This window comes from Mustela erminea, chromosome 21 (assembly GCF_009829155.1).
Source record: "Mustela erminea isolate mMusErm1 chromosome 21, mMusErm1.Pri, whole genome shotgun sequence".
NCBI classification, from domain to species: domain Eukaryota; kingdom Metazoa; phylum Chordata; class Mammalia; order Carnivora; family Mustelidae; genus Mustela; species Mustela erminea.
Genome location: NC_045634.1, coordinates 24,894,607 through 24,919,967, shown reverse-complemented (window position 1 = coordinate 24,919,967; position 25,361 = coordinate 24,894,607). Strand labels below are relative to the sequence as shown.

The following is a 25,361-nucleotide window of genomic DNA, read 5'->3' as shown; positions in this document are numbered from 1 at the left end:
CTACGCCCTGAAGGCAGGAAGTCGGCGGCTCGTGTGGCCCGGACCGGAAGCCTCCAGGGGAACAGAAGGAACCCGCGCCCCCCACCCCGCCCCCCGCCCCGCGCCCGCCGCGGCCCCCTTCCCGGCTTTCCCCTCCTGGCCGTAAGCGAGGGCCCCGCGGCCCCGCCGGGGAAGAGCCTTTTGGGTCACAAACGTCCTTGGCCTGCGTCCCTCCGACTTTCCTTGAACACCCTCCCCCCGTCGCCACAGTGAGGGTTCGGGCTGAGCGTCCTCGTCCTTGATGCAAGCTCAAGGTTAACAGCCTGGGCTCTCAACCCTTCCCCAGGCGACGAGCCCAGGGGTGCTTCAACCTGTCCCCAGAGGGGACCCAGGACAATGGTTGGCGGGTTTTTACCGGATTTCCCAGGATGGGCGTGGTGTCACCGAAAGGGCAGGGTTTGAGAAATCGTTTAGGTTGGGGGGGGTGTCAAAGCAGTCCCTGTGGTAAAAGCCATCACCTCAGTTCCCTCAGCCGCCCCTCCGCCCCCGCAGCTCCCGCCCTCCTCCCTAAAGGTCCAGGGCGTCGGTGACAGAGGAGAGCTGGGGGGCGCGGGTGAGATTTTGAACGTGAAGCCAAAGGAACTCTCATCCCTCCTCCGGAGCTGGAGGGCGGAGGACTCGGCGCCAGCACCACGCACAGCGGCTTCCAGAGATGGTTGCCAGAATTCTCTCGTTTCCTGGTTACGTGCGTGCTCGCAGAAACGAGAACCTTCGCCCGCGACTCCCGCTTCTCCATAGGGACCAAAGGGCTGGGCACGCTAGTGTGAGACGTGCCAAACACAGCAAGCCTCATGGCTGCAGCTGGAGTCCCGCCGCCTTGCATTCCCGGCGGCGCAAGCGCACTGAGGCTCCGCGGGCGCTACTTAGAGCCCCGCCCCGGGGTGGGCGGAGCTGGCGCCTCCCGGCTGGCCAATCGGCGGGCGAACCCGCGACTTCCACGCCAGCCCGCCTGGAGGTGGCACGTGGCTGTGTTTGTGTACGTGCTGCTCCGGCAGGGAGGAGAAACGCCCAGCCGCTGGGGTGAGGCTCCTGGGGCGCGGCCGGGGCTGGGGCGCTGCGGCGAGAGGCCCGGCCCTCTGGCCCCGGCGATCTAAATTCTCCCGCACTCGGGTGGGCTGCACACTCTTACCTGCCGGTCCGCGGCGCCTGGCCCGCTGCTCTGCGCTCCCCAGACGTCCTGTCCTCGGCCGTAGGCGGAAGATGCTGTTGCTTGATTGCAACCCGGAGGTGAGACGCGGGCGCCTTCCGTCCTGCAGGCTTAGCTTCCCCGGGTGTCTGTCAGCTCGGGAGCACTAGCGAGGGGGGACTGACCACTGAGCGCTGCCGAGTCCACCCCCTTCAGAGTCAGATTTGGGGCGTGGGGTAAGATTTCCGACAGCGGGAGAGCGCGGGGCGGGATAAAGGCCAGAGGGATGCTGGAGCTGCTGTTCTCCTCCCGCAGGTGGATAGTCTGAAGCATCTGCTGGAGGCCGGGGCCTCGGTCAACGCACCCCCGGATCCCTGCGAGCAGTCGCCTGTCCATTTGGCCGCAGGTGGGGGCCTGGCTGGCTTGCTTCTGTGGCAGCTGCAAACTGGCGCTGACCTCAACCAGCAGGTAACTAGGTTACCGATTGTTGCTGTGGACCGCCCCCCTCCCCCGCCAAGATCCACAGAAACGTTTCGCAGACGCCAGAATATTGTTTCCCTTGTTACAAATGTGACTATCGCGCGATGTCTGATAGCAGTCTAAAGTGAGGCACTCAAGGAATGTACAGTTTTCTGGGAGCCGCGTTAATAAGGTGACACGTGAAGTTAATTCTGTGATTCGGCACCGCTGACCTCAGTATTTCAATATTGACTTAGGGGACTTAGATTTTTCCATGGTCTTTTCAGACATCTCAGTCTGGCGTGTATTTTACGTTTACAGCGCATTTCAGCTTAGTCTGGCCACGTTTCAAGGGCTCGTCAGCCAACGAGCTCTGTGGCTCCTGCTGGGATCCTGCGCAGCACACGCAGGTCTGCAGTTCATTTCAAAAGGAACGGATGCTGCATTACCAGATGAAAAGTCTCAGTACGGAAATTATTTAAATAACAGTTGTGATTAAAAAAATAATAAGTAACAGTTGTGAGGCAAGCTCACAACTATTACCGTTTTCTACAGAACTGTTTTGTGGTAGTCTGCATCTCCCATTGAATATTAAAGTAGGGTGAATTTAAATTGTTTTACCTTTATAATACTCTACTCTGCTTTTATACACCTAAATTTTAATGTAGGTAGTTGTGGCTGCATGTGTTTTTATTGATGAAAACTTTGTACTTAATAGAACACCAGGTGAACTTTATTGAAAAAAAAACACCAAATTTAAAAAATTTAGTACAATGTTGTTCTAACTGGTTCTCTTCAACAGTGATTTGACTCTCCCTACCGACTTCCACAGAAATGGTTTTGGAAGAAACTAAAATGTGCTGTCTTATCTTTAAGGATGTCTTTGGAGAGGCTCCGCTACACAAGGCAGCAAAAGTTGGAAGTCTGGAATGCCTTAGCCTGCTTGTAGCCAGGGATGCCAAAATTGAGTGAGTATAAAATCAGTGACTTAAAAAATTTCGTATTTTCTTGGATTAGGCTAACAGATCCTTGAAGCTTAATTACATGCGCTTTTAAAAATGATGCTTGCCTAATTGACAATTTAGAGTATCATTTAAATGTTAACTTAGGTTGTTAATGATACCTAATACTATTGAATTTAAGTAAAAAAAATGGATCCTTAGCAGAGGTGCAGTTCTGTTCTTCTGTTGTGGCAATATTACATCTTAGTTTTGGTTTGGGATAATCCCTTCAATAAAAGTTCTCATTGACTTCCTTGGAGTATTACTTACTAGATGGAGCACAGAACACTTCCATTCACTCAAAAATGGAAGGTCCACTGTGTGCTGAACTCTGCTAGCCACTCAGGATGCAGTAGCAAGGAATATCGGAATTCTCTGACTGCTTTACCACTTCTGTTCTGAAACCAAGATTTGTATGAACCCAAAGCTCTTTTGTAGAAGGATATATTAAAAAGGCTAAACAGTTGTCAGTTTTTATGTAACTCCGTTTTTGTCTTAAATTCAGTTTATGTAATAAGAATGGACAAACAGCTGAAGATCTTGCTTGGGCCTATGGATTTCTAGAATGTGCCAAGTTTCTTACAACAATTAAATGTATGCAGACAATAAAATCAAGTGACCGATCCAATAGAGATGATTGTGTTCCAGTGCTCAGACAGAAACGAAGCTTCGGAAGTGTAGAAAATACGACTGGAAAAAGGAAGTGTTGGTGAGTAACTCAGTTCTGTTTTCCTCCTCCCTCAGGGATTGCTTATTCGGCGCAGTTAGTTATTTCAGTCTTGGCAGTCTTATTTCGAAGTGTGTCTTTTTCTTTTTGTGAACACATGCTAATACTGGTTATAGTAACTACTGCTAGATTCTGGAGCCCAGAAATCATCTTGCATGATGGAAGGCTAGGGAGAAAACCTTTTTTAAAAACTTTCTAACTCACTATGTTTAACCACAGATTCACGTTGGTTCTGAAAAGGTTTGAAGAAGGCCCTCACTCCGTGCAGATCTACTGCTCAGCTACAAGCTATGGCTTTTGGCTCACCAGGTGTATATCTCAGCTCCTTCTAAGAAGGAGGAAAACTTTCTTCTAAGTGAAGATAACAGTTCAGGATACATGTTTTTACATGCCTGTAATATTTCGGTTGTGCCTGCTTTGTCTTTTAAGTTATTAAAGAATGTCTAAAGAATAAACTTTTGTTTGTGTAGTATCTAACAGCCTTTGAAAAAAATTGTAGTTTATTTTTTACTTTTTTAAAATTGTAGTTTAAAATTGTAGTTTAAACCATCAGACCACACCCAGGATTCTCTTTGAAGTTAAACTTAGTCTTTATTAACAAATCTATAATACAACTTTACTACAGTCTTCGAGTCCCAAGATATTTTAAAAAATATTTGGTCGCTGAGGAAGACATAAATTATAATAAGCGTCTTTGTTCCAAAAGTCTGGGCCCTTCCATCCACACCAGCCCTAGATTTGGGAAAAGGGAAAGGAAAACCTTTTACTAAATGATAGGATTACATGATCAAAATTGTAACATTTTACAGTCCGGTTCTGTCAGCTGAATCCTGGAATATGACTCTAACTTACAAAACTCAAAGATCTGAACTCCTATAAAGCATAGAAAAGTAACATACTTGGGTCCATTTCAGATGGAGTTAAAAAAAAAATTAAATTCTACAGTACTTAATCACAGAAAAGATAAAGTTCCCTTATGGTAGCTGTTACTCCAAATAATCACATATTTACTGAGTCTAAGTTTTATAATTCTGGCAGTCAGCAGCAGGTGATAGAATTGGCAATCTGTTTCTCTTGGGAGGCCACTGAAGGCCGTCTTAGGGACCATACTGTGCGTCTTAGCTACGAGGAAAGTGGCAGGGAGAGATCTGTGCCAGCCTCTTGAATTGCCCTTCACTGTCCTCAGGCTATAATCCTTCCACTTCCCATTCTTTTCCCCAGCAGAGAAAATTACTTTCGAACAAAATCTGTGAATCCAAAAGTACATCAAATTTCTTCTCGGGCCATTGATCTATTTTCTTAAAGACCCAGCTAATGACTAGTCTGAGTTACATCATTTTGAAATGAAACGCTTTGCTGGGAGTTGGCCAGCTAGAACTCTTAAAATAAATACCACTGGGTGTGTGACAAGTAGTGTGGTCTCATTCCTTAGCCTAACTCGGAAGCTGCTGCTCTGTATCCTGGCAGTGACCTAGAGCTAAAGTTCATGGTTTCTACAGAAAATAGTGTCTTAGCTCTATTTTTTAGTGTGGAGGTTGGAGGGTTTAGAGGAACTCTTCACTGTTTGCATTTTTCTTTCTTGGACTGCAAAAATTAGATCTACATTCTAAAAGTTCAATGAAAGTAAAAAAAAAAATCCTCCATCAGTCCTATTTCCCCACTCCTAGGTAACTACAAAAAAAATCTTTTATCTTTGAGACCTGTTTCTTATGTAAATAACCTTTTTTAGCCAAACCTTTTCTAAAATTTAATGTCTTAAAATCTGTTATCTTAATGATGAATAAAGGCTTTTACTCTCTGTTTTCATCTTTCAGCCTTTTCCAGGTAACCAGGCTCAAATCATTGTAAAGAGAAGTGGGTAGAGTGGGTGCCCAAACCAGAAACTGATGGGAGTAGACAGGGGAGTATGGTCTTTTTCTTTGAGGAGACTAGTCTGGGAACTTCAAACAGGAAAGTTCCAGAGGAGGGTAAAGAGAGGTCAGGCAGAGGCAGAACTTTCCCTACAGTCCTTGCTAGGCGGAATGTTTGTGAAACCTAATCCCAAAGTGCCGGTATGTGGAGGTGGGGCCTCTAGGAGAGGACTAGGTTGAGAGAGGGGAACGCATGAAGGGGATTAGTGCCTTCATTAAGGAGGCCCCAGAAAGGTCCCCCACGCCTTCCACTCTGTGCAGACCCAGTGAAAGAGACTGCTGTCTGTGAGCTAGTAAGTGGTGCTCACCAGACCGAACCTGCGGGTATCTTGCATTTCCCCACCTTCGGAAAGGCAAGGAACCCATTTCTCTCGTTCATAAGCCGACTGGGCCATGGTGTTCTGTTACAGTAGCCCAGGCTCTAAGACACTGCTCTCGATTCTCAAGTGAGAGTAGTGTTGACTCTCACAAGGTCAGGCCTTGGCTTCAGGGCTCCTTATACGTGCTAAAAGGGCAGAGGGTTTTCTCCAATTGAAAATTCTACAGAAATCTAATTAGCAAAAAAGAACATTAGGAGCCTCAGAAAGTAATCAGGGACAAAGCCTTATTCAACTGCTTCAGGAAAGCCTATCTAGACCACTCCATCTACTGCAAAGTTCCTCAAACCAGCCAGAAAGAAGTAATTTTATTATCTATATCATATTTCTAATTAAAGTAATGGACGCTTCTCACTGCCTCTAAGATGAAAACTGAATGCTCTGCTTCTCTGCCTGGCTCAGTTTCACCCCTGCCCATCCCTCCAGCCACACCCCTTCGCAGGCTTGGATCCTGTTGGAACTGGCGTAGTTCTGGGAATGTGGCCTGCGGTCCTTTCACCGGCTCTAAGGGATCCCTCTAATGGATCAGCCTGGTAAACTCTATTTTTTTGTTGGGAATAGTTTTTGGATCTCTCTTTTCTTCAACTCTAGACTAAGAGCTCCTTAAAGACCTTTATTAATACCCCTACTGCTCCAAGCAGTGGGCGGCACATACTGGCACTTCATGCCGAGTGACCCAACCCTTGACTACGGAAAGAGGAAATACTGCTCCCACTTTGGTGTGCAGCAGGAAACATTTCAGAGACTTACAAGTCCAAATGCCTTGAAGGATAAAAGCAGGACACATTATCTCCTGTTGTATTTATAGTCTTATCACTGGCAAAATATTTTACTAAACTGGGTTATAAAAGCATTCAGCTACACACACACTAAGCTCCTGACTACTAAACCCCTCATTCCCGGGGCTTTGGTAACTTCATGCAGTTACGTCTGCTTAACTTCTGAAAATGTCTCACCAGTGACTTTCCAACTGTGCTTTTAAAAAAATGGCCTAATTAAACTACAACTTCAAAGTTCACAGAAAGCTTTTTATAAGGTATTAATGATGTTGACTTAAGTGACAATATGAGAAAAATGAAGGGTAGTGAGTAACAGTAGGATATATTTATGGGTTTGTGGCTGAAAAGGTTGTATGCTTTCTTTGTAATTTTAATATATTTAGCAAAGAATACAGAAGCTTAAATTTAAGTTAATTATGTCTTATTATCCTTTGCTTCTAAAGTTTTAGAATGAGTTTTCATATGTGAGAATTAGTTGTCTATACATTAAGTTAAATTTACAACTCCTTTAACTGGTACTGTAAGTATCAATATTCTCACATTTGTCTCAAATTCAAATCCTTTATAGAATGAGAATAAATTATATGTAAATAAATTAGAAGTATCCTCCATAATGTCCAACATACTGCTTATTTTTGGTTAATAATACAATTACAGAGGTTATTTAATCTACTCTATTTCATTACATTTGTTTATGCAAAGCTGTAACATGTGCAAAAGAATGTATTTCTAAGCTCTTTGTTCCATTATTAAGTTTAATAACTAGGAAAGTCTTCATAAATCTAACCTGAATTTTGTTCTTTGCAATTCACTTTAGTTCCCTCTTCTCCTCCCTATGCAGACAGACAGTCCTCACTGGCCTACAGTACCTGCGGGGAGGGTGCATCACAGCCCTGGGTCTGTAGTTCTGTTAAAAGGCCTGTTTGCTCTCCTTTGCGTCTGGATTCTTTCCCCTGCATCTAAATCTGTGTTGAACAGATACTTACCTTTTCCAAAATAACTTGTAGATCTTCAGCGCCTGTATAATGTGGATCTAAAATCAGAAATTTTATCTGCCCTGTAATCTCATTCCACGCCACTCCTAGTATTGTGTGGGCCAAAACTCCTCCCCCTATAGCAAGGGAAATCAGAAAAAAGAGGGCATATGTGAATCTCAACTCCCTAGTCAATTTCAATTTAAAAACATTATTTGGCCTGTTAATCTAATATAGCATTAAAATTGCTAGCCTAGATTATAAAAGATTACAGATCACGTCAAGTGTACTCTGAGAAGATAAAAGTGTTACCTTTAAAATCAGAAAAGATGCAATCATATTTGTAACCACATCAGGTTTCTATTCCACTGCCATATCCGTGGAACTGGATCTAGAAAGGGCTACGAAGGATCACAGTTGCCGCTGTGAGGCCTCTCTCAGCAAACGGGCAATGCGGCCTCTGTTCCGAGTACGCCCCGAGGGACAGCCCATCTACCCATTCAGGTCCTTCTGATACTCTGCTGAAATCTGTCTGCCTGCATATCTTACATACCAGTCTTAGCTTGCCTTCTGTCATCCCAGATCAAGTCTTGTTCTCCACAGAATCATCAAGGTTTAGACCAACTCATCTAATCCTCTTTATAAACAGAGCCCAGAGGGTGAAGCAATTCATGTAATGCTACACAGCCAGCCGCGTTAGAGACCGCACCATGACTTACTGGGCTCAACTGAGTGACCATGGCCTCTTTTATATAGTGTTCTTGATTCTTTAAATACTTCAACAGTTATATCACTTCTCTTCTCAGCCTTTACTTCTGGCTATTACATCTTTTTTATAACTTTCCTCCCACCTTGAAAATTGAACAATAAATATCCAGAGGTCAGTATGTACGGTATAAAAGCTAATTTTCAAATGTTTAAAAATGACTGATTTTATGTGACATTATTTGTATCAACAATAAATTTTATATATTCTTCTCTTTACCCAAAGAGCCCAAGATGTCCCAAGCATCTTACCAATCATGACTGGAGTTCCTTCAGTCCGGAAGTGATGAGCCAGCTCCCGTCCTCGAGAGGCCATTTCACAACCTTGGCTAGAAAGAAACCATCTTCCATCAGATGAATGATTTCTCATACTAAGGTCCATTAAGGAGTTGGGAGCCAGTGTTTTCTACTGTTTTGTTTTCTTTTTTGGTTATTGAAAAAAAACATGATAAATTTAAATAACATTAAGTGGTAGGTAACTGACTTGAGAGCAACCAAAAGCACCATAACCTTTCAAAGTATTTAAGGCCACTTAAGACCTTGCTTCTTTGCTTCTGGAATTGCATAACGAAAGATTTTTTTTTTTTTTTAAGATTTTATTTATTTATTTGACAGAGAGAGATCACAAGTAGGCAGAGAGGCAGGCAGAGAGAGAGAGAGAAAGAGAAGCAGGCTCCCTGCTGAGCAGAGAGCCCGATGCGGGACTTGATCCCAGGACCCTGTGATCATGACCTGAGCCGAAGGCAGAGGCTTAATCCACTGAGCCACCCAGGCGCCCCTAACAAAGGATTTTTAAGGGAAGAGTGAAAGTGGTCACCTTGATGACCACAGGGCTCTTATGGGTGGATTTAATGTCAGAAGAATGAGTTTTAAGTCCTGGGTTCTTGTCTTCTTACCATCAGACTCAGTCTCCCTCCTCATCTTTAGACTGGCACCCATCACCCCTGCCCTATCTACGTGACAGGAGATCTGGACTAAAACAGACAAGAGCTGTGAAGCCATAGTGAAAACTACAAAATGTTTTCAAGTATGACATATTATTTTAGGGAATATTTCAATGTCCTATACAATTTGTACTTTGGAGACGAGAGAAAGCTGGCCAGATGAAGGGAGATCCTTTTTTGGATTGGAGGTCCCAGCTGGTGGCTAATTCTAAGCTCTTGCTTAGTAAGAAACGTGTAAGGTTTTGATGTGCCAAAACGTTCCCTTTGCAATCATCATGTGCTTCACTATTTAACCGATCATTTATCTGTTAGCTCCGGTTTTCACAGGCGGTCTAAACTGCAGCTGTGAAACCAGACATTCTGGGACATAAGCACATGGACAAAAGAGGGTAATGTATCTATTGAGGTTACTGTAATACAAAATGTATTTAAATTGAGGTTACTGTAATACAAAATGTATTTAAAACACAAGTTCACTGATAAGGAATAACTTCTTATTTAATTAATATTAGCTCATATTTTACTTTTATTTTTTTAAAGATTGATTTATTTATTATTACTTTTTTGAGATTTATGTATTTAAAGAGAGAGAGAGAGTGAATAAGAGAATTTCCCAGGGTGGAGCCTGACCCAGCACTTGATCCCAGGGCCCTGCAATCATGACCTGATATTTGCTCATATTTTCAAGCTAGAATTATGGCTAAACTGTATTGGGAAAAAACGAATATGTTATTTGGACACATTATTAGTTTACTGACCTTTTAAGAAGAAAAAGGGCAGGAGGTACACAAAATGGGCCGTCAAAGATCAACATCTGAATCTCTCCCTTCAAGATATTTTAAAGAGTTGAAGATAAAGAAAAAAGTTGATTTTCTGTAACTCCAGTCATAGCTGACACATTTCCAAGTGTTCCTTTTCTCAGCTAAATTAACACCATGCAAGTATACGTATCGCCAAGTTTACTCATCCACTCAAAGTCTTCAATAGCCAAAAAATGTAGCGTTTAAAAAAAGATTTGTAAAGCAGTGAGGCAATGTGGGGGAGAGAGTAAAAACAGTGTGGAGGAAGAGGAAGGAGAATCCATAATTTTCCTCTTTTCTAATAAAGTGACAAACTTGCTTTGAAACAATGTCACTAATTTCTTAAGGTGTCCTCACCTGACAAACAGTATTTTGGAAGTTACGCCAATCAGTTGGTTCAGTACGAGCTGTACCTCGATCGATCCAATCCACTGCCGTGATCCAACAAATGTTGCTGGTTTGTCCCCGGCATCAACTAGAGCCTTTGTGTATTTAAAAACACAAAAAAACCCATACACAAGACAGCTATTAAACAACTACATTTAGGACCTGTTCCCTGATTACTAGTATGGTTTTTTCCCCCCTTCAAAACAGAAATAAGTCTGTACCATGAGGTAATAATCATTATTACTGGTATATTAAGGGCTAATGAAATGTACAGTTGATTAGAAGCGTACCTGCTGAATCTCCCTGTGTGTTGGAATGGATCTCTCTGTGTAGCCCTGGTGCCTGAACCAAGAGCAGATCGTCTGCAGAGATCGGTAAGCACAGCCCCAGCCACTGTCATCCACCCGATCCTGCATATAGTGATGATAGCCATAGGTGCCCTGGACCACATGGATCTGTATAAAAAGAAGAAACAGAGTAACATACTAACTTAAGATAGACGCACATATTCTACACAGACATCCAAGCCAAGTTTACTGTTCTCAGAGCCAGACTGTTACTTCAGTTCCTTACAAAAATGCCTTCAGAACTACATTTGAACATTATACTTTCCTGGCTTTTCAGCAACTGTCCAAAGTCATTACCCTGGGCTCTCAGGCCTGGCAAATCTTGCTCCCTGGCCGCCTCTCCAAGGTCATCTTCTACCACTTTCCCCTGTAGCTTGCTCTGCTTTGGGTTCGGATCTTCCAGGGGCAATCTGAAGCCAGAGCCTTATGATTTGCTCTGCCTGGAACATTCTACCCAAATAATGTGCAGCTCGGCACCCTTACTTCGTTCAGGTCTCTGCTCAAGTATCAGAGACGGTCCATCATCAGCCAACCTGGAAATGGCATGCTTCCCTCCCTCACCACCCACCTCCTGCCCTGGCCGGCACTCTAGCTTGCTTTATTTTTTTATTTTCAAAGCACCGCTTGACACCTTACTTGTTACTTTTTAAATCTCCTCTTAACCACACTAATATTTGAGTTTAATAAGGGCAAGTACTGTGCCTTATTTATTTCTGGACCCAAGCTTCTACAGGGGGTGAGGCAAACAGTTAATAGTCAATAAATGTTTACTGAATAAATGATGAAGGGAGGAATAAATGAATGAAGGGGCCATATAATGGGACATATGAAGAATATTCCTCCAGTCTTGTAAACCTGCCACCATTGATTATAGCCCAGGTATGCTATTTAAATATCCTTAAATAAAGGCCAAGATCATGTAACTTCTTTCTTGTAGTATAACATTAAGAATACTCATGTGTTTTTGTCCCCCAAAACTGGTAATATTTTTTTAAAAATCAGGTAAGAAGAGGCACGGACAAACAGAATCCTCATCCAACAATTAGCGTATTTTCTTCTCAAGCACAGACAGAACATTTTTAATGACAACATTGTGGTAGGTGGAAAAATGACCCCCAAATGATGTCTATCTCCTCATCCCTGGAACCTGTGAAGACTATGTTATAGGGTCGAAAGGCAAAAAAAAAAAAAATGGGGGGGAGGGAGGCGCCTGGGTGGCTCAGTGGTTAAAGCCTCTGCTTTCGGCTCAGGTCAGGTCCCAGGGATCCCTGGAATGGAGCCCCACATCGAGCTCTCTGCTCAGCAGGGAGCCTGCTTCCCCCTCTCTCTCTGTCTGCCTCTCTGCCTACTGTGATCTCTGTCTGTCAAATAAATAAATAAAATCTTAAAAAAAAAAAAAGGGAGGGGGGAGGCGGGCTCTTAAGTTGTGATTAAATTAAGGAACTTAACGTATGGGAGAATTTTCTTGTACCAAGGTACAATTTTCTTGTACCAAGGTGTGCCCGAAACGCAACTCCTACAAGTATCCTTGTGAGAGAGCGGAGAGGGGACGCTGGCGCAGGAGAGAAGGAAACAACATGAGCACAGAGGCCGATGGGAGCGATGTGGCCAAGGAGCGCTGGCAGCCACCACAGCTGGAAGAGGCACGGGAGGGATTCTCCCCAAAGCCCTTGGAGGGCGCCTGGCCCCACTGACACTTGATTTCAGCCTCATGATAGGGATTTCAGACTTGTGGCCTCCACAGCTGAGAGAATACATTTTTGTAGTTTCTTTCTTTCTTTCTTTTTTTTTTTTTTAATTTTATTTATTTGACAGACAGAGAGGCAGGCAGAGAGAGAAAGAGAAACAGGCTCCCCGCTGAGCAGAGAGCCCGATGCAGGGCTCCATCCCAGGACCCTAGAATCATGACCTGAGCCAAAGGCAGAGGCTTCAACTCACTGAGCCACCCAGGTGCCCCATTTTTGTAGTTTCAAGCTACCAAATTTGTGGCTTCTGTAGCATCCTCAGGAAATGAATGTGTCTCAGTAAATTTCAGAATCTTTATTACATAAAAATTGTTTCTGATCAGTATGCAAAGGAGTCAGAAATCAGTAAAAAATATATATATGTACCTACATATATAAATAAATTCTAATATATTTGGATGTTAAAAAAAACTCTGAAATAACACATGGATTAAAGATGAATCAGGGGCGCCTGGGTGGCTCAGTGGGTTAAGCCTCTGCCTTTGGCTCAGGTCATGATGGTCATACCTCAGGGTCCTGGGATAGAGTCCCGCATCAGGCTCTCTGCTTGGCGGGGAGCCTGCTTCCTCCTCTCTCTCTCTCTGTCTACTTGTGATCTCTGTCTGTCAAATAAATAAATAAAATTTTGGGGGGGGGGGGAAGCTTCTGCCTTCGGCTCAGGTCATGATCCCAGGGTCCTGGGATCGAGCCCCACTTCGGGCTCTCTGCTCGGCAGGAAGCCTGCTTCCTCCTCTCTCTCTGCCTGCCTCTCTGCCTACTTGTGACCTCTGTCTGTCAAATAAATAAATAAAATCTTAAAAAAAAAAGATGAATCATAATAGAGGTGTAAAAACACCTAGAACTGAATAAAACTAAAATACTTGAAATTAAAACCTGTGAAAATAGTGCTTTGCTTGAAATTTAGAAACTTAGAGAATAAAAAAGATAAACAATATCCAAAATGCCAACTTAAGAAGTGAGAACAAAAACAACGAATCAAAGAAAGTAAAGGAAGGAGAAAGTGAAAAGGGCACGTATCGCAGGGAGCACTGGGTGTGGTACATGAACAATGAATCTTGGAACACTGAAAAAATAAAATTAAGTTAAAAAAATAAAATTGATTCCTCCCCGCCAGAAAAAAGTTAAGAGCAAAAAATTAACGAAACAGAATATAGAATTTATAATAAAGGGGGTCAGCATAGCCAAAATTTTTTTTTTAAAGAAGGCATAAAAATAATATTTTTATTTTATAAAAAATAAAAAAATTAAAAAAAATTAAAAAAAAATAAATAAAGAGACTGAAACCGGAAAAAAAAAAAAGAAGGCATAAAAATGATACAAAGAATGAAAAAAAAAAACAACCCATCACTACAACTATGGGAGAGACTAAAACCTAGGTAAAGAGAACTTAGAAATATGAAAAAAGTCCTATAACCATTAATAAAATTAAATTTATTAACAATGTTCTCATAAAGAAAATGTAAGCACAGATTATTTTATACGTAAGCTTTACCAAATGATCAAAAAAGATCATGCCAATCTTATAAAAACTCCTCTAGAAAATTAAAAAAAAAAAACAAAGGAATGCTACCCAACTCTTTTAATGAGCCAGTATATTATTGACAGAAAAAAAAATAATGTGAGGAAATTCAGAAGCCAATCTTATTCATGAACACAGATGCAAAAATCTTAAAAATGTTAGCAAATGAAATCCAGCAGAGAACAAAAAGTAATAATGAATCAAACCAAAGTAGGTTAATCCCATGAATGCAAATCTATTACCATTTGGAGATTTGTGCTATAGTGTTTAGGGGTAAATACCAGGCTGTCCGTGGCTTTCTCTGAAATGGCCCGGGTTGGGGGTGGGGGGTGGGGTGGGGGGGTGGGTGGGAGAAGGTGAAATGAAGCAAAATGTTGACGGCTGTTGCACATATATAACAAGAAAGAGGTACAGCAACTTTCCTATCAGGGTTGGCTGAATAACAAAATATCTGGACAAACCATACACAGTTTGTTACATGGCAATAAAGAAGTCGAACCACAGTTCGACACAATACCATGACGAACTCTTGGATACTTAACAGTGAGTGCCAGAGCGAGTTGTAGAAGACCAAATATAAAATGACCCAGTTTTTTATAAAACTCAAAATGAGCAAAACTGTAAGTGTTGAGGAAATATGCACCTATGTGGGGAAACTATTTAAAAAACAAAGGAAGTGAGTGATACAAATAAAACTCAGGATACACTGAGTTCCTTTCAGGCTGTGGGGAGGCAGAGGAGTGGAAAAGGAGGGAACACACAGGTAGGCTGGTAATGTTCTAGTTCTTAAGTTGGGTAGGGAGCTCTCTGGTATTCATCTCCTTACTGTGCTTTACAATTTATATATATGTTATATGTACACATCAAACATCATATACTGAATGTCTTAAAATATGTAAGTGCGTCTTATATCTCCATAATAGAAATAATAAACCCATTTCACTGTCAAAAATCAATCAGCATTTATTTGGTACGTTTTGAATGTCTAGGCACTTTGTAAGGAACTATTAAGATTTAAAAATGAATATATGACACAGGTACACCCACCCTATCTAGAGGAGTCCCAAATATAGTCTGAGAGAAGACGTTTATGCAATAATCGAGAAAACCACCAAGAGTTATGTTGTTTGTTAAAGACTCTACACTTTGTATGGCCTATCGTGACACTATGACTGTGACAGAGCAAGGTTCTTAACCAGGAAAGAGGGCTCCCAGGATTTCCTCCCATACAAGCAAAATAAATAAAATGATTTTCTATCATCAACAGGATGACTAGAGATAGAGACTCATCTGTCCACACGACCCGGTAAGCACCCAGCCAGGGTCTCTCCGTGGGAAGCCCGGCAGTCCGTGGCTGCTGCGGGCGGAACTGCTGTCCCCAGCGCCCTCTGACGGCCACGACTAGAAGTGGCTTCCGCAGTCCTCTAGGCTGTACCATGTATTCATTTTTCATTCTTAGGATTTCCTTACAAAGTGCACAGAGACGCATGAGATACTGAATAAATGCCAGGACATGTTGGACAATTAGGTTTCCTCTCAGGAGATCTGGGGTGTGAGAGGTGCCAGTCGGGGGCGGGAATCGGGCTGAAATGAGCTGGGTGGTGAGCTGCTTTAAAGATGACAGGAAACAACTGGAAACAATGAGGAAACAGGCTGAGAAAAGACAGGGTAAAAAAGCAGGCCACTTCAGATCAAAGCATACCCCTGGAAAGAGTAAACATCCCAGTAAGGAAGCAGCGGAGGCCTGAGACAGGAGGCCGCCAGTCACAGGGCTGCTAAGAGGCCGGGCTGTGTAAGAACTCCTGGGCTGGGTGCCCATGGGACCCTTTCTTCCCAGCCCACACGCACCCTTAAGGAACCGCTCCTCGTGCCCCACCAGCCACACTTCTTGGAGCTTCCGCTGGTGGGAAGCTGCCAATTGCACCCAGGCACCTGCTGCAGAGAAAACGTGCCGCAGGGCCTTACCGAACTTGGCTGCGGCGTGCTGTGGGTAAACACGCTCTTTACTTGGCATGATTTCTCAGGCTCAGGGTGAAAATAAATGGGGAGACGCCTTTGAATAAATCAGGGAATGGAATTTTAGTAGAAAGCTGTGGTACATGCTATCTATTTCTGACCTTTTCAGACTATTGTGAATACTGCTATTAAGCAACGATTATTAAAAGAAAGGGGTGGTAAATTTTGTTTGAGAGATGACATACATTCGGAATCAATCCTTAAAACTTCTACTGGATACACACAAAAAAATCACCACTGACACTGGTCATCAGTCGACTCCATAAATAATTATTAAACTCACCATACCAGTCTCTACGTTAGGTGGATTGAGATAAGTATGTGGATTTCTAATGTAACCATCTTTGTATGGCTCATCTGGAAAGTGATAAGCATTAGATCTTCTGAAATACGGTCTGTCGTGAGGCAGATTGAAGAGGTCATGTAATTCCTAAATGAAATCAGAATCAATAGAAAAGAAGAGAAAAAAGTTAAATAACTTAGACTCCTTGCTCGTTGGTAAACAAACTCAATCTAAAGACATAAAACAAAAATAACTATATATTGGCTATAAAAGTTATCAAACACACTTATAATATAATTCACAGAGGTCGAAAAGGGTGGGATTTAAACTAAACCCAAAAGAGAGTTATGTATGTTTTTCCGTGGATATGGGTAGAAACTGGAAGGGATCACAGAAAAAAGGAAAATGCAGTTGAGCCTTGAACAATGTGGGGATTTGAGGCACTGAGCCCTCACACGGTCAAAAATCCACATACATGTATATGTATTATATACTATATTCTTACAATATAGTAAGCTACATAAAAGAAAATGCTATTACAGAAATAGTAAGGAAGGGAAAGTACATTTACAGTGCTGTATCGTAGTTACTGAAAATAATCTGTGGGCCAGCGGACTTTTGCAGTTCAAACCTGTGTTATTCAAGGGCTGACTGTAATTTGTCAGAGTGAGAGAAGTAACAATTTCAAATTACTTATTTATTATAACGCAGTCTATTAAAATACATCCAGGCTGAAGTCTGTTTTGGAAACAGCCTTGTAAATGAGTAAATTAGAATTAACAAGGATAGAATAACATGAAAGTATTCTGCAAAGTCATGCTTAGAGTACTTAACAAATACAAGGGGTGGTGATTAAATTCTGGAGGAGAGATGGGTGGTAGGAAGCCAACCAATATGGCATCAAAATTAAAATACGCATACATGTTTAAAGTGCAAAGTTTTCCCAACTGCATAAAAATGTGACCCTTCTTTGTAAAGTCTGACATTTTCTTTTTCATGTCTCCTAAGTACTCTCACAGCTGGAGTGGGATCATCTGGTGCCTCTACAGGTCAAGTCCACCAGCACTTACAGACTGAGCAGAGGGTCACAGCACTCTGCCTCCTCCCAGGGACAGATGAGGGAGATGTTCCTGTTCACATCAAAAATACGCACTCCAAAACTAGCCAATTCGTTAATAAATTTCAGTTCTTTGAATGCTGATCATGCTTTCCTCAAACTGCCTCTAATAAAACCCAAATAACCCTGGGAGGTGGGGGTGGGGTGTAAAGTATTACTATAAATCCTCATTAAAATTAGCATAAATCCTAGCTTTCCTTCCCTAACCGTGATCTTGTCTCTTCTACAAATCTGAAAGCAAGGGACGGGAAAAGGAATTTATTTATAAACACTCAGCAGCAGCTCAAGGCATGTAAGCATCTTTTCATTTCTGTATCTCATTACGGAAAAATTTCACAGAACATATGAACCATACTGAGTGTCTGAAATCAAAATGTTACATATGGTTTAGCATATTTTTTCATTAATATGCTTTTAAAAAAGTTCTAATGTTAACAGAAATTAAATAACATGTGAAGACGGTAGTCTGATTCCACTTTCATGTTAAATCACAAAATAAGTTCCATTTATTTGAAATGTTTTAAGTAAATATAAAGTGAATGAATGTCTTAATTTTTCTAAGAATAAGTGTATTGGCTTTACCTTTCTTGCTTCCTTTTTTTTTTTTTTTTTTAAAGGATTTTATTTATTTGACAGAGAAGAAAAAGCACAAGCAGGGGAAGTAGCAGAGGGAGAGGAAGAAGCAGGCTCCCCGCTGAGCAGGGAGCCTGACCCCAGGATGCTGGGATTATGACCCAAGCTGAAGGCAGATGCTTAGCCGACTGAGCCACCCAGGCGCCCCTTGGTATTACCTTTCTATAGGCCTGCAGCTGACCATCTGGAATTCCTGATGGATATGAAACTGTTACAAGATTTTTTTCCCCTGGCAATAAAAAGTGCAGTGGTTCAGGGACCACAATAGATGTTCCTTTCATATACTTCAAAATACATTTCTCCATGTCAGTTAGTTGATTATGAATTGCATCAACTAGAAGTTTACGAACTCTGTGGAGGGAAATATTCAAGTACGTTAACGAAAGTTATAGTGGCTATGATAAATTAGAATGGAGAGTTAATACATCCCAAATACAGTAAGAAAAAACTTCACTGGACCAGGATTATTAAATGAAGTCTAACTTTATGCAAAATTAAGTATACTGTATATTTCCTAGGTATAGGTAATGGGAAAACCTTATAGGTTTTGCACACTACCCTATTTCCTCTAAATAAACATTTAATTACTAGATGACTCAGTTTAATAACAAACAAGGAATAAATCATAGTAAAGATAACAATAATCCTGGATATATCTACGTGATATTTAAATATGGGCTCTGATCACTCTGGGGAGGAGGGCTTATATAAATGTGTCAGTAGCAGTACAAAACACTTACTTTCCCCATGTTTCTTCTGGAGCAACAGACAGAACTACATCTACAGGTAAAGTCATACTAACGTAGTGGTGTCCTCCGCTTTCTCTTTCAATGATGGGGGTGACAGCTCCCACAGAGATTGACATTTCCAGCATAAGATCGATGTTTACTATTTGATGCTATAAAGAGAAACAGTAATAGTCAACTTATAGCATACTGAACGTTAAATATAAAGGGCAAGTGACTTTTTAAGGGCCATACAAAGCTGTATTATAGTAAACTGTTTAAAAGCACAGATCTTAAAAAAAAAATCTCCTCTGCTCCAAAATAATTCGCAGGGAGGTGGAGAGGGAGTGAGGATGAAGAGGAGCTCGGACTGACCATTTGTCGATCACTTTGTTTTTTAAGCATTCGTGTGTGTGCACGTGTGTGTATGTGCGCGTGTGTTTATAAGTATTAAAGCTGGTACACGTTCACCAGGATTACATATATTATTCTACTTCTGTACAGACTTAGAGTGAATAAAAAATCCAATGAACAAGATATAATAACCATACACCAAAGGAACTTTTAAACATACATTAGAACTATAAGCCCCTGGCCTAAAGACACAGAGAACTATAAACAGATACTGAACTGTTAGTAGGTTTGATTTTTACAGTGGTATGGAATAACAACTCTGAAAGTACTTTGTTTGAATGTTTTCTGTTTTGAACAAATCTGGCAAAATAGTGAGTATACTAGAAGCCAAGTTTCTCAGAGGCAAAAAGTTACAAATTCAGTGAGGCAGAAGTAGAACTGGAAATACAAATATGATTTACAAAGATAAATAGGAACGTACCGTGGTATGTGTGTGTGTGTCTCTGTGTGTATAAATATGTATACATGTATGGTACGTATGCATATGTGTGTGTGCTCCTCAGAGAAATGCCTGATCCCTGGGCTGGAACAGGGACAGTGGTACATAATGTGCCTAGATCGTCTTGTGGAAGAAGTAGGAAGTACTCAAAAATACGTGTCAAAAGGACATTGGAGCAAGCCTGAAGAAGCATTCATTGACCAAATCTTGGAAAATGTGAGCATCCAAAGATTTTAACTCATTGCATAAAATAGGAACTCATGCTTCCATGCACGTAATAAATAGGGAAAAACAAAGCTCTCCTTACGGTACAATGTCATCTAAGAAGTATAAAAGGAAATGATAGCAAAATCACTTTGCAACCATCAGGTTATCATCGGATTCAGACAAAAATTATTGGTTAACACTGAAAGTGGTGGGTAAAACTTTGGGGAGGAATAGGATAGCCTCATCTTACCATGAGATACTTGCTACTTACAAGGGAAAAAACAGTGCCCTCACAGAGAAGAAAATGAGCAGACACCATGGGAAGGAAGGGATCAGAGTTAACATCACCAATACTAGAGGCCAACTGATAGCACATGCCTCTTCAATACGATGTGCTGAGGAGGACAGGACATTACTTCAGGCGCATTCCTACCAACAGCGCACCACCTCAATCTAGTCATGAGGAAGCCTAAAACAAATCCCATCTGAGGAAGTAATCGACCCGTACTCCTCAAAATGTCAAGCTCCAGCTACACGTAATTCTCAGATCACCTGATCTACAGCCCACAGTATGTTCTGTAACAGCTCATGTGGATGTCTCACTGGCGTCTCAAACCACGTGACCAAAACCGACCTCATGACTTCCCCATCGCCCATCTTAACCCAAGAAAGAAAATGGTCATTCCATTTCCAATTCCTTTCCAAGTATCGTCCATTTTATCCCCTAAACATCTCCTGGATCCCTCCTCTCCATTACCACAGCTGCTGGCTGAGTTCGGCTTCTTCTGAAGTGGCCCCCGCCTCGCTCTCTAACCTCATGTCCACCCTATTTTCCCATAACAGCCTGGAAAAACACTGCAGTCGTATTAACTTCGTAAAACTTCCTCCCTTGAAGTAGCTCCATTATTTATCTCCAGTGCTTGCCAACTTTGTGGCAAATGGCCGGTGCTCAATAACACTGGTTCAAAAAGCACCAGAACTAAGAACAGTGTGAAGAAAGGTAAATCATTTATTTACTATCTCACAGCACCATGTGTCTCTGTCATGTTTTAGAGTGGTTCATTTTTATTTTAAGTAATTTGAAAATATACTCGAACTGTGTATTTTTGTGGGAGCACAGAAAGCATCCCCCAAAATGTATGTATTAGGATATGTATGACTATGGAACAAAAGCTTAAACATGTAAAACAGAGATATAACCTCTGACAAGTCACTCTTGTCATTTTTGACCTCAAAAATCTGATCTGTAAAAAATAAGAGAGTTGCATTAAATAACCTCTAAGATCTCATCACTCTGGTCCAAATTCAAGGATTATAAATTTGCTTACCATATCCGATGACTTCTTGTCTTTCTTTCTCATAAATTTTCGTTTTATATCTTCTTCCTGTTCAAAGCTAGACGTTTAATACACAAAGATGTTTACAATATGAAATGACATTTTGAAAACATTTCTAGCAATTTTCAAACATACTCACTGAATAAAGCGCATTATGTTCTTACAAGCAGAGCTATCACTCAGTTCTCCTGGAATGGTGTTTACGTCACTATTAGGCCATATATATACTGAACTGTGGCAAATTCTGAACACAAGGGCATTTGAAGAAAGCTTGGTTGACAGGTCACTCAGCACATGTTTTAGTGCTTTCTTGATAAATATTTCTAAATTAAAAGAATATAAATAGAGGTTAATAAAAAAAATCTTAAACTTTTCAACATGAATCGTTCCAAACACACAAAAGTACAACATAGGAAATTGACTCCCAAATAACTATTCTCTAGATTCAATAATTGAACATATAAAAAGAAAATTTATGCCTTTCTTTTTAATAAATTGAGATTAAATTCACAGACCATAAAATTCATCCTTTTAATGCATATAATTCACTTGCTTTTAGAAGCTGACAAGGTTTATAACCATCACTATTTCCAGAACACTATCATCACCCCAAAAGAACCCTATACTTATCAGCACTCATTTCCCATTCCTCTTACACTGACCCATAGCAACCACTAATCTACTTTCTGTCTATATAGATTCACCTATTCTGGAAACATCCTATAAATGGGATCACGCATTATGTGTTCTTTCATGTCTACCTTTCATCCTGTCTAGTACTTTCAAGACTCATTCATATTGTAGTATAAATCAGTACTTTATTTCTTTTTATGGCTCAATAATAATATCCTTGAATGGACACAATATACTTTGTTTATCCATTCATAAACTGATACACAAGTGAACTGTCTCTCTGCTTTCTGGCTATCATGAATAATGCTATGAACATTTGTGTGCAAATTATTGTGCGCACATATCTTTCTTAGGTGATCACTTAGAGTAGAATTGCTGGGTCACAGGGCAAGTCTATGTTTAACCTTTTGAGAAACTGCCAACCTGTTTTCCAAACAGTTATTTCACCACTAATATAAGAGGATACCAATTATTTTCAAAATACCACATAACTTATAGCAGTAAAACTGTTGAATGAAATTCAAATTTCTTTGAAGTTCTTTTTATCTTTGGACTCTGTCCCACTAAGAGTAGTGTATTCTAAAGTCAAAGTTTTTTCTGTGTAATGTGTCATTAACCTGAAACTTTTTTTACTTCATTTTCAGGGATTTCTTTTTAATTTACTATAATCTTTGGATTATGTAAAACATTTTCATGGTTCAAGAAGATATATTTAAAGACAATACACAAATACTTATTAAAACTTTATATTCTTAAATCCTAAACCTATTTAATCTTGTGATTAAAACATTTATTTAACTATCACCCTGATATCTTAAATAAATACCTTGGGGCTGTGGTAGAGAAAGATTACTTATTAACAAGAGAGATTTAAGACATCTTGGTATGTTTCAGAAGACCAAATTTAAAGATTTTCAGCTACACTACAAAAAACAAACATAATTCCTGGATTATCTTCTGTTTATCCCCAAATTTACTTTCATTAATTTGGGGGTGGGGATTCGAATGGACCAAGATTGAGAGCAATTTTTTTAGCATGAAAGGATGAGTCAGAAAGAACATTCTGCATTTTCTCTCTTCCTATTTCTGTGGGGCCAGGAAATGATGGCCAGCTAGGGACCTTCCCGTTCCTTATCTTTCTGATCTTCTCTGTGGTTTCTGATGCCACTGATCACACTTTTCCTGAATGATTTTATTTCATATCATGGTGTTAATGATCCTTCAGAGATATTCTTTCTCTCCAGTCCCGACCACCCACCCTCCCCTAAATTTCAGATTCAAATTACCTGAATCTGCACTTGATAGACTCTGGCATCTCAAATGAAACACCTTTCAAACACAACTCATCTACCTACCCTGACATCCTTTACCTCTGTTTGTGGCCTTAGCCCAAGTCAGAAACGGGAAGACATCCTAGAATTTGCTTGATACAAACTCTGATATTTCTCCCACAGAATTCTTATACCATTATAAAACAACGTAACTTTCAAGAGTGTAGGCTCTGGAGATTCAGGGTTATATATAGGTGCAAGTCTGCAATGTTCAAATCTGCCTGTCTTGTTTGCACTGTGCTCATTGTGGATATTTATATTTATTGTGACAACTGTCTGTCACTGGACAGTGAAGTTTCTTTTTTTAAGAAAGGGGACATTTTTTTCTAATTTGCACAGAGAAGCCTCACAAACAAGCAGTGGTGCTGGAACATAGTGCCCAAGTTTAAATCCGATTTATAGAACTCACTAACCATCTGATTTGAGTTTATTCTCTCTCTCACTCAGTTTCATTTGCAAAATGAAGAGGATCCCAGTATATTTCATCATCAATTTATAATAAAAAAGAAGTTTTTTTGGTCAGACTTACCATTAGCAGTAGCTAGCTGAAAAGCTAGATCAAGGCCTCCTCTTATTCTGAAGAGTATATCCATAGTCTCTGAAATCACCTGAGACAAACAGAACCAAAATTCCGCTGTAAAACAAAACAAATTCATCTTCATACAAATGAGAGTCAATTCTACTTCTGGAAATTTGTCCTAAGGAAATAATCGAAGTTCAGCAAAAATTTAACTTCAATGTTGTGCACTTCCCACACTGTTTTCATCATAGCAAAAAAAAAAAAAAAAAAAAGGAAATCTTCTAAACCAGTAAGAAGTCAGTTAAATAAAGAACAATACTACCATATAAATATTAGGCAACCATTTGAGGAACTGCTCTATGAAGTGTTCTACAGCTGCCATTTAAACAAAAAATATTTAATGACAATGAAAAATACAGAAGGCAAAAGTGAAAAAGGCAAGAGCGTATTTAATGCTGCATGATTCTGCACAATGTAACTAATCACTGAGGACTTCTGTACTCTTCTGTAAAATAGGAAAAATCCGTTATATCATAGGGTTGTTGCGATGATTCCACAAGAGATCTCAAGCGAAAGGACCACAACCTCCCTAGGCTTCCGAATTGAGATCCTCTTTGAAGAAATAACATTTAAGGCTGAGATGAGAAGGGCAAGTAGGTACGAGTATGAACAACTAGAAAGGAAAGTTGGGGGTGGAGGTAGGAGAACCCACTGCAAGCAGGGGCACAGGCTGGTGAAGACCCACTTGGAAGAACACTTAAAAGCCTACCACGGATCAGTTGAGATCTGACGAGGGCAAGGACAGGGATGGTAGGAGGGGCGTGAAGGACAAGTGACAGGCATGCAGAAATAGCATGCAGAGGATCTGATTATTGATCAGATGTTCGGGGGTTGAGAAGGGGAAGACGACAAGGATGATTTCCAGGTTTCCGGCATGCCCAACACGGTGGATTTCCTGATCCGCGGATATCTGGAAGAGCGGGTTTGGGACGAGCGGAGGTGGAAACAGTTTTGAACTTGCTGAATGTGAAATACATAGGAGTTATCCAGGCGAAGGTACAATTAGTAGATAAAGATCTAGAGCTCGGAATCCATTTCTAAAATCTGGATCTATAACTTGGGAGGAAACGCAGGATGTAAAGAAAAGCATCCTTGAAGACCACCACATCCAGGAAAAGGCTCGGAAGACCTGGCCGGACGGCTGGGAGGGAAACGCGGGGGCTCAGGGAATAGAGGATCTGAAGAAAGTGACTCCTATCTTTCCCAGGTCCGATACCTCTTCAAACCTTCAAGACAACAAATAATCCCTCGGTCTCAACATGATTCCACAAGGAGGAGACGCGGGGAGCGAAGGTCCTACAGTGGCTGAGCTGAGATAGTCTAGGCTGTGCGGGACAGTCTCCTTCCGGCTCTAGCAGGGACAGACCGAGAGAAAGGAGGCCCAGCCCACCGAGCTCGCAGCTGCTACCGTGGGTCCTGCCAGGGCAGCTCCTTTCAAGGGCTTGGACTCACGGAAACTACGAAAGTCTGAAGGGAAACGCAGGGGTCTACTGCATGTACTCACCATGTCTGCTACGTGGCTCTGACAGCGGCGCTGACGTCCGCGCAAGGGCTCCGCACGCTAGCCCGGAAGTGGCGTTTCCAGGGGCGGAGCCTGGGAAGACTAACTACAACTCCCAACATGCCCCGCAGCAACGTCACGGGGCGGACCTTACCACGGCTTCTCGCGGAAGGAGAAGTCTCTTCCCCCTAAATTCTATTGGTTGATTCTTTCTCATTCTACCCATACTCTAAAGTCTTTACGCAC

The 25,361-nt window shown here is 41.3% G+C and overlaps 3 protein-coding genes across 19 annotated transcripts in view; 1 reads left to right on the top strand and 2 right to left on the bottom strand.

The window, feature by feature from the left end:
* The window catches only part of LRP2BP (LRP2 binding protein), a 38,811-nt gene extending 37,554 nt beyond the window's left edge, over window positions 1-1,257 (bottom strand). For 3 of the 6 annotated variants that reach the window (XR_004282301.1, XM_032329230.1, XM_032329236.1), the window contains exon 1: window positions 1,169-1,257. The gene's annotated coding sequence lies outside the window, so the exon portion shown is untranslated. The remainder of the gene's footprint in view (window positions 1-1,168) is intronic. The other 3 variants (XM_032329235.1, XM_032329237.1, XM_032329238.1) reach the window with 3 other exon arrangements.
* ANKRD37 (ankyrin repeat domain 37) lies at window positions 1,158-12,411 on the top strand. 9 transcript variants are annotated; one of them, XM_032329255.1, is made up of 9 exons: window positions 1,158-1,266; window positions 1,481-1,633; window positions 2,501-2,592; window positions 3,131-3,334; window positions 6,066-6,172; window positions 8,384-8,533; window positions 9,414-9,490; window positions 11,638-11,731; window positions 12,132-12,411. In XM_032329255.1, the coding sequence occupies exons 1-5, from the start codon at window positions 1,240-1,242 to the stop codon at window positions 6,106-6,108; spliced, it is 519 nt and encodes a 172-aa protein (XP_032185146.1). In that variant the 5' UTR covers window positions 1,158-1,239; the 3' UTR covers window positions 6,109-6,172; window positions 8,384-8,533; window positions 9,414-9,490; window positions 11,638-11,731; window positions 12,132-12,411. The 9 variants fall into 9 exon arrangements, with proteins under 9 accessions (XP_032185146.1, XP_032185144.1, XP_032185143.1 ...); XM_032329253.1 differs by having other exon boundaries at window positions 10,545-11,731; XM_032329252.1 differs by having other exon boundaries at window positions 9,414-10,662.
* UFSP2 (UFM1 specific peptidase 2) lies at window positions 3,919-25,218 on the bottom strand. 4 transcript variants are annotated; one of them, XM_032329227.1, is made up of 13 exons: window positions 25,119-25,180; window positions 24,324-24,574; window positions 23,564-23,642; window positions 21,210-21,393; window positions 21,062-21,128; window positions 18,689-18,846; window positions 18,107-18,299; window positions 16,199-16,345; window positions 10,579-10,743; window positions 10,259-10,383; window positions 8,410-8,486; window positions 7,405-7,529; window positions 3,919-4,084 (listed from the first exon to the last, which is right to left on the bottom strand). In XM_032329227.1, exons 3-13 carry the CDS (start codon window positions 23,625-23,627, stop codon window positions 3,998-4,000), a joined length of 1,392 nt encoding a protein of 463 aa, XP_032185118.1. In that variant the 5' UTR covers window positions 23,628-23,642; window positions 24,324-24,574; window positions 25,119-25,180; the 3' UTR covers window positions 3,919-3,997. The 4 variants fall into 4 exon arrangements, with proteins under 4 accessions (XP_032185118.1, XP_032185119.1, XP_032185117.1 ...); XM_032329228.1 differs by having other exon boundaries at window positions 24,324-24,524; window positions 25,119-25,135; XM_032329226.1 differs by lacking the exon at window positions 24,324-24,574 and having other exon boundaries at window positions 25,119-25,218.
* Between the last annotated feature and the right edge of the window lie 143 nt (window positions 25,219-25,361).

Bases quoted from the DNA above. Each gene is read 5' to 3' on its own strand.
- ANKRD37 (XM_032329256.1), top strand. From the start codon at position 1,240: ATGCTGTTGCTTGATTGCAACCCGGAG. The intron at 1,634-2,500 runs GTAACTAGGTTA...CTTATCTTTAAG, and splicing joins GCGCTGACCTCAACCAGCAG to GATGTCTTTGGAGAGGCTCC. The intron at 3,335-6,065 runs GTGAGTAACTCA...CCATCCCTCCAG, and splicing joins ACTGGAAAAAGGAAGTGTTG to CCACACCCCTTCGCAGGCTT.
- UFSP2 (XM_032329226.1), bottom strand. The intron at 10,384-10,578 runs GTACGCTTCTAA...AAATACACAAAG, and splicing joins CACACAGGGAGATTCAGCAG to GCTCTAGTTGATGCCGGGGA. The intron at 8,487-10,258 runs GTGAGGACACCT...GTTTCTTTCTAG, and splicing joins TCCAAAATACTGTTTGTCAG to CCAAGGTTGTGAAATGGCCT.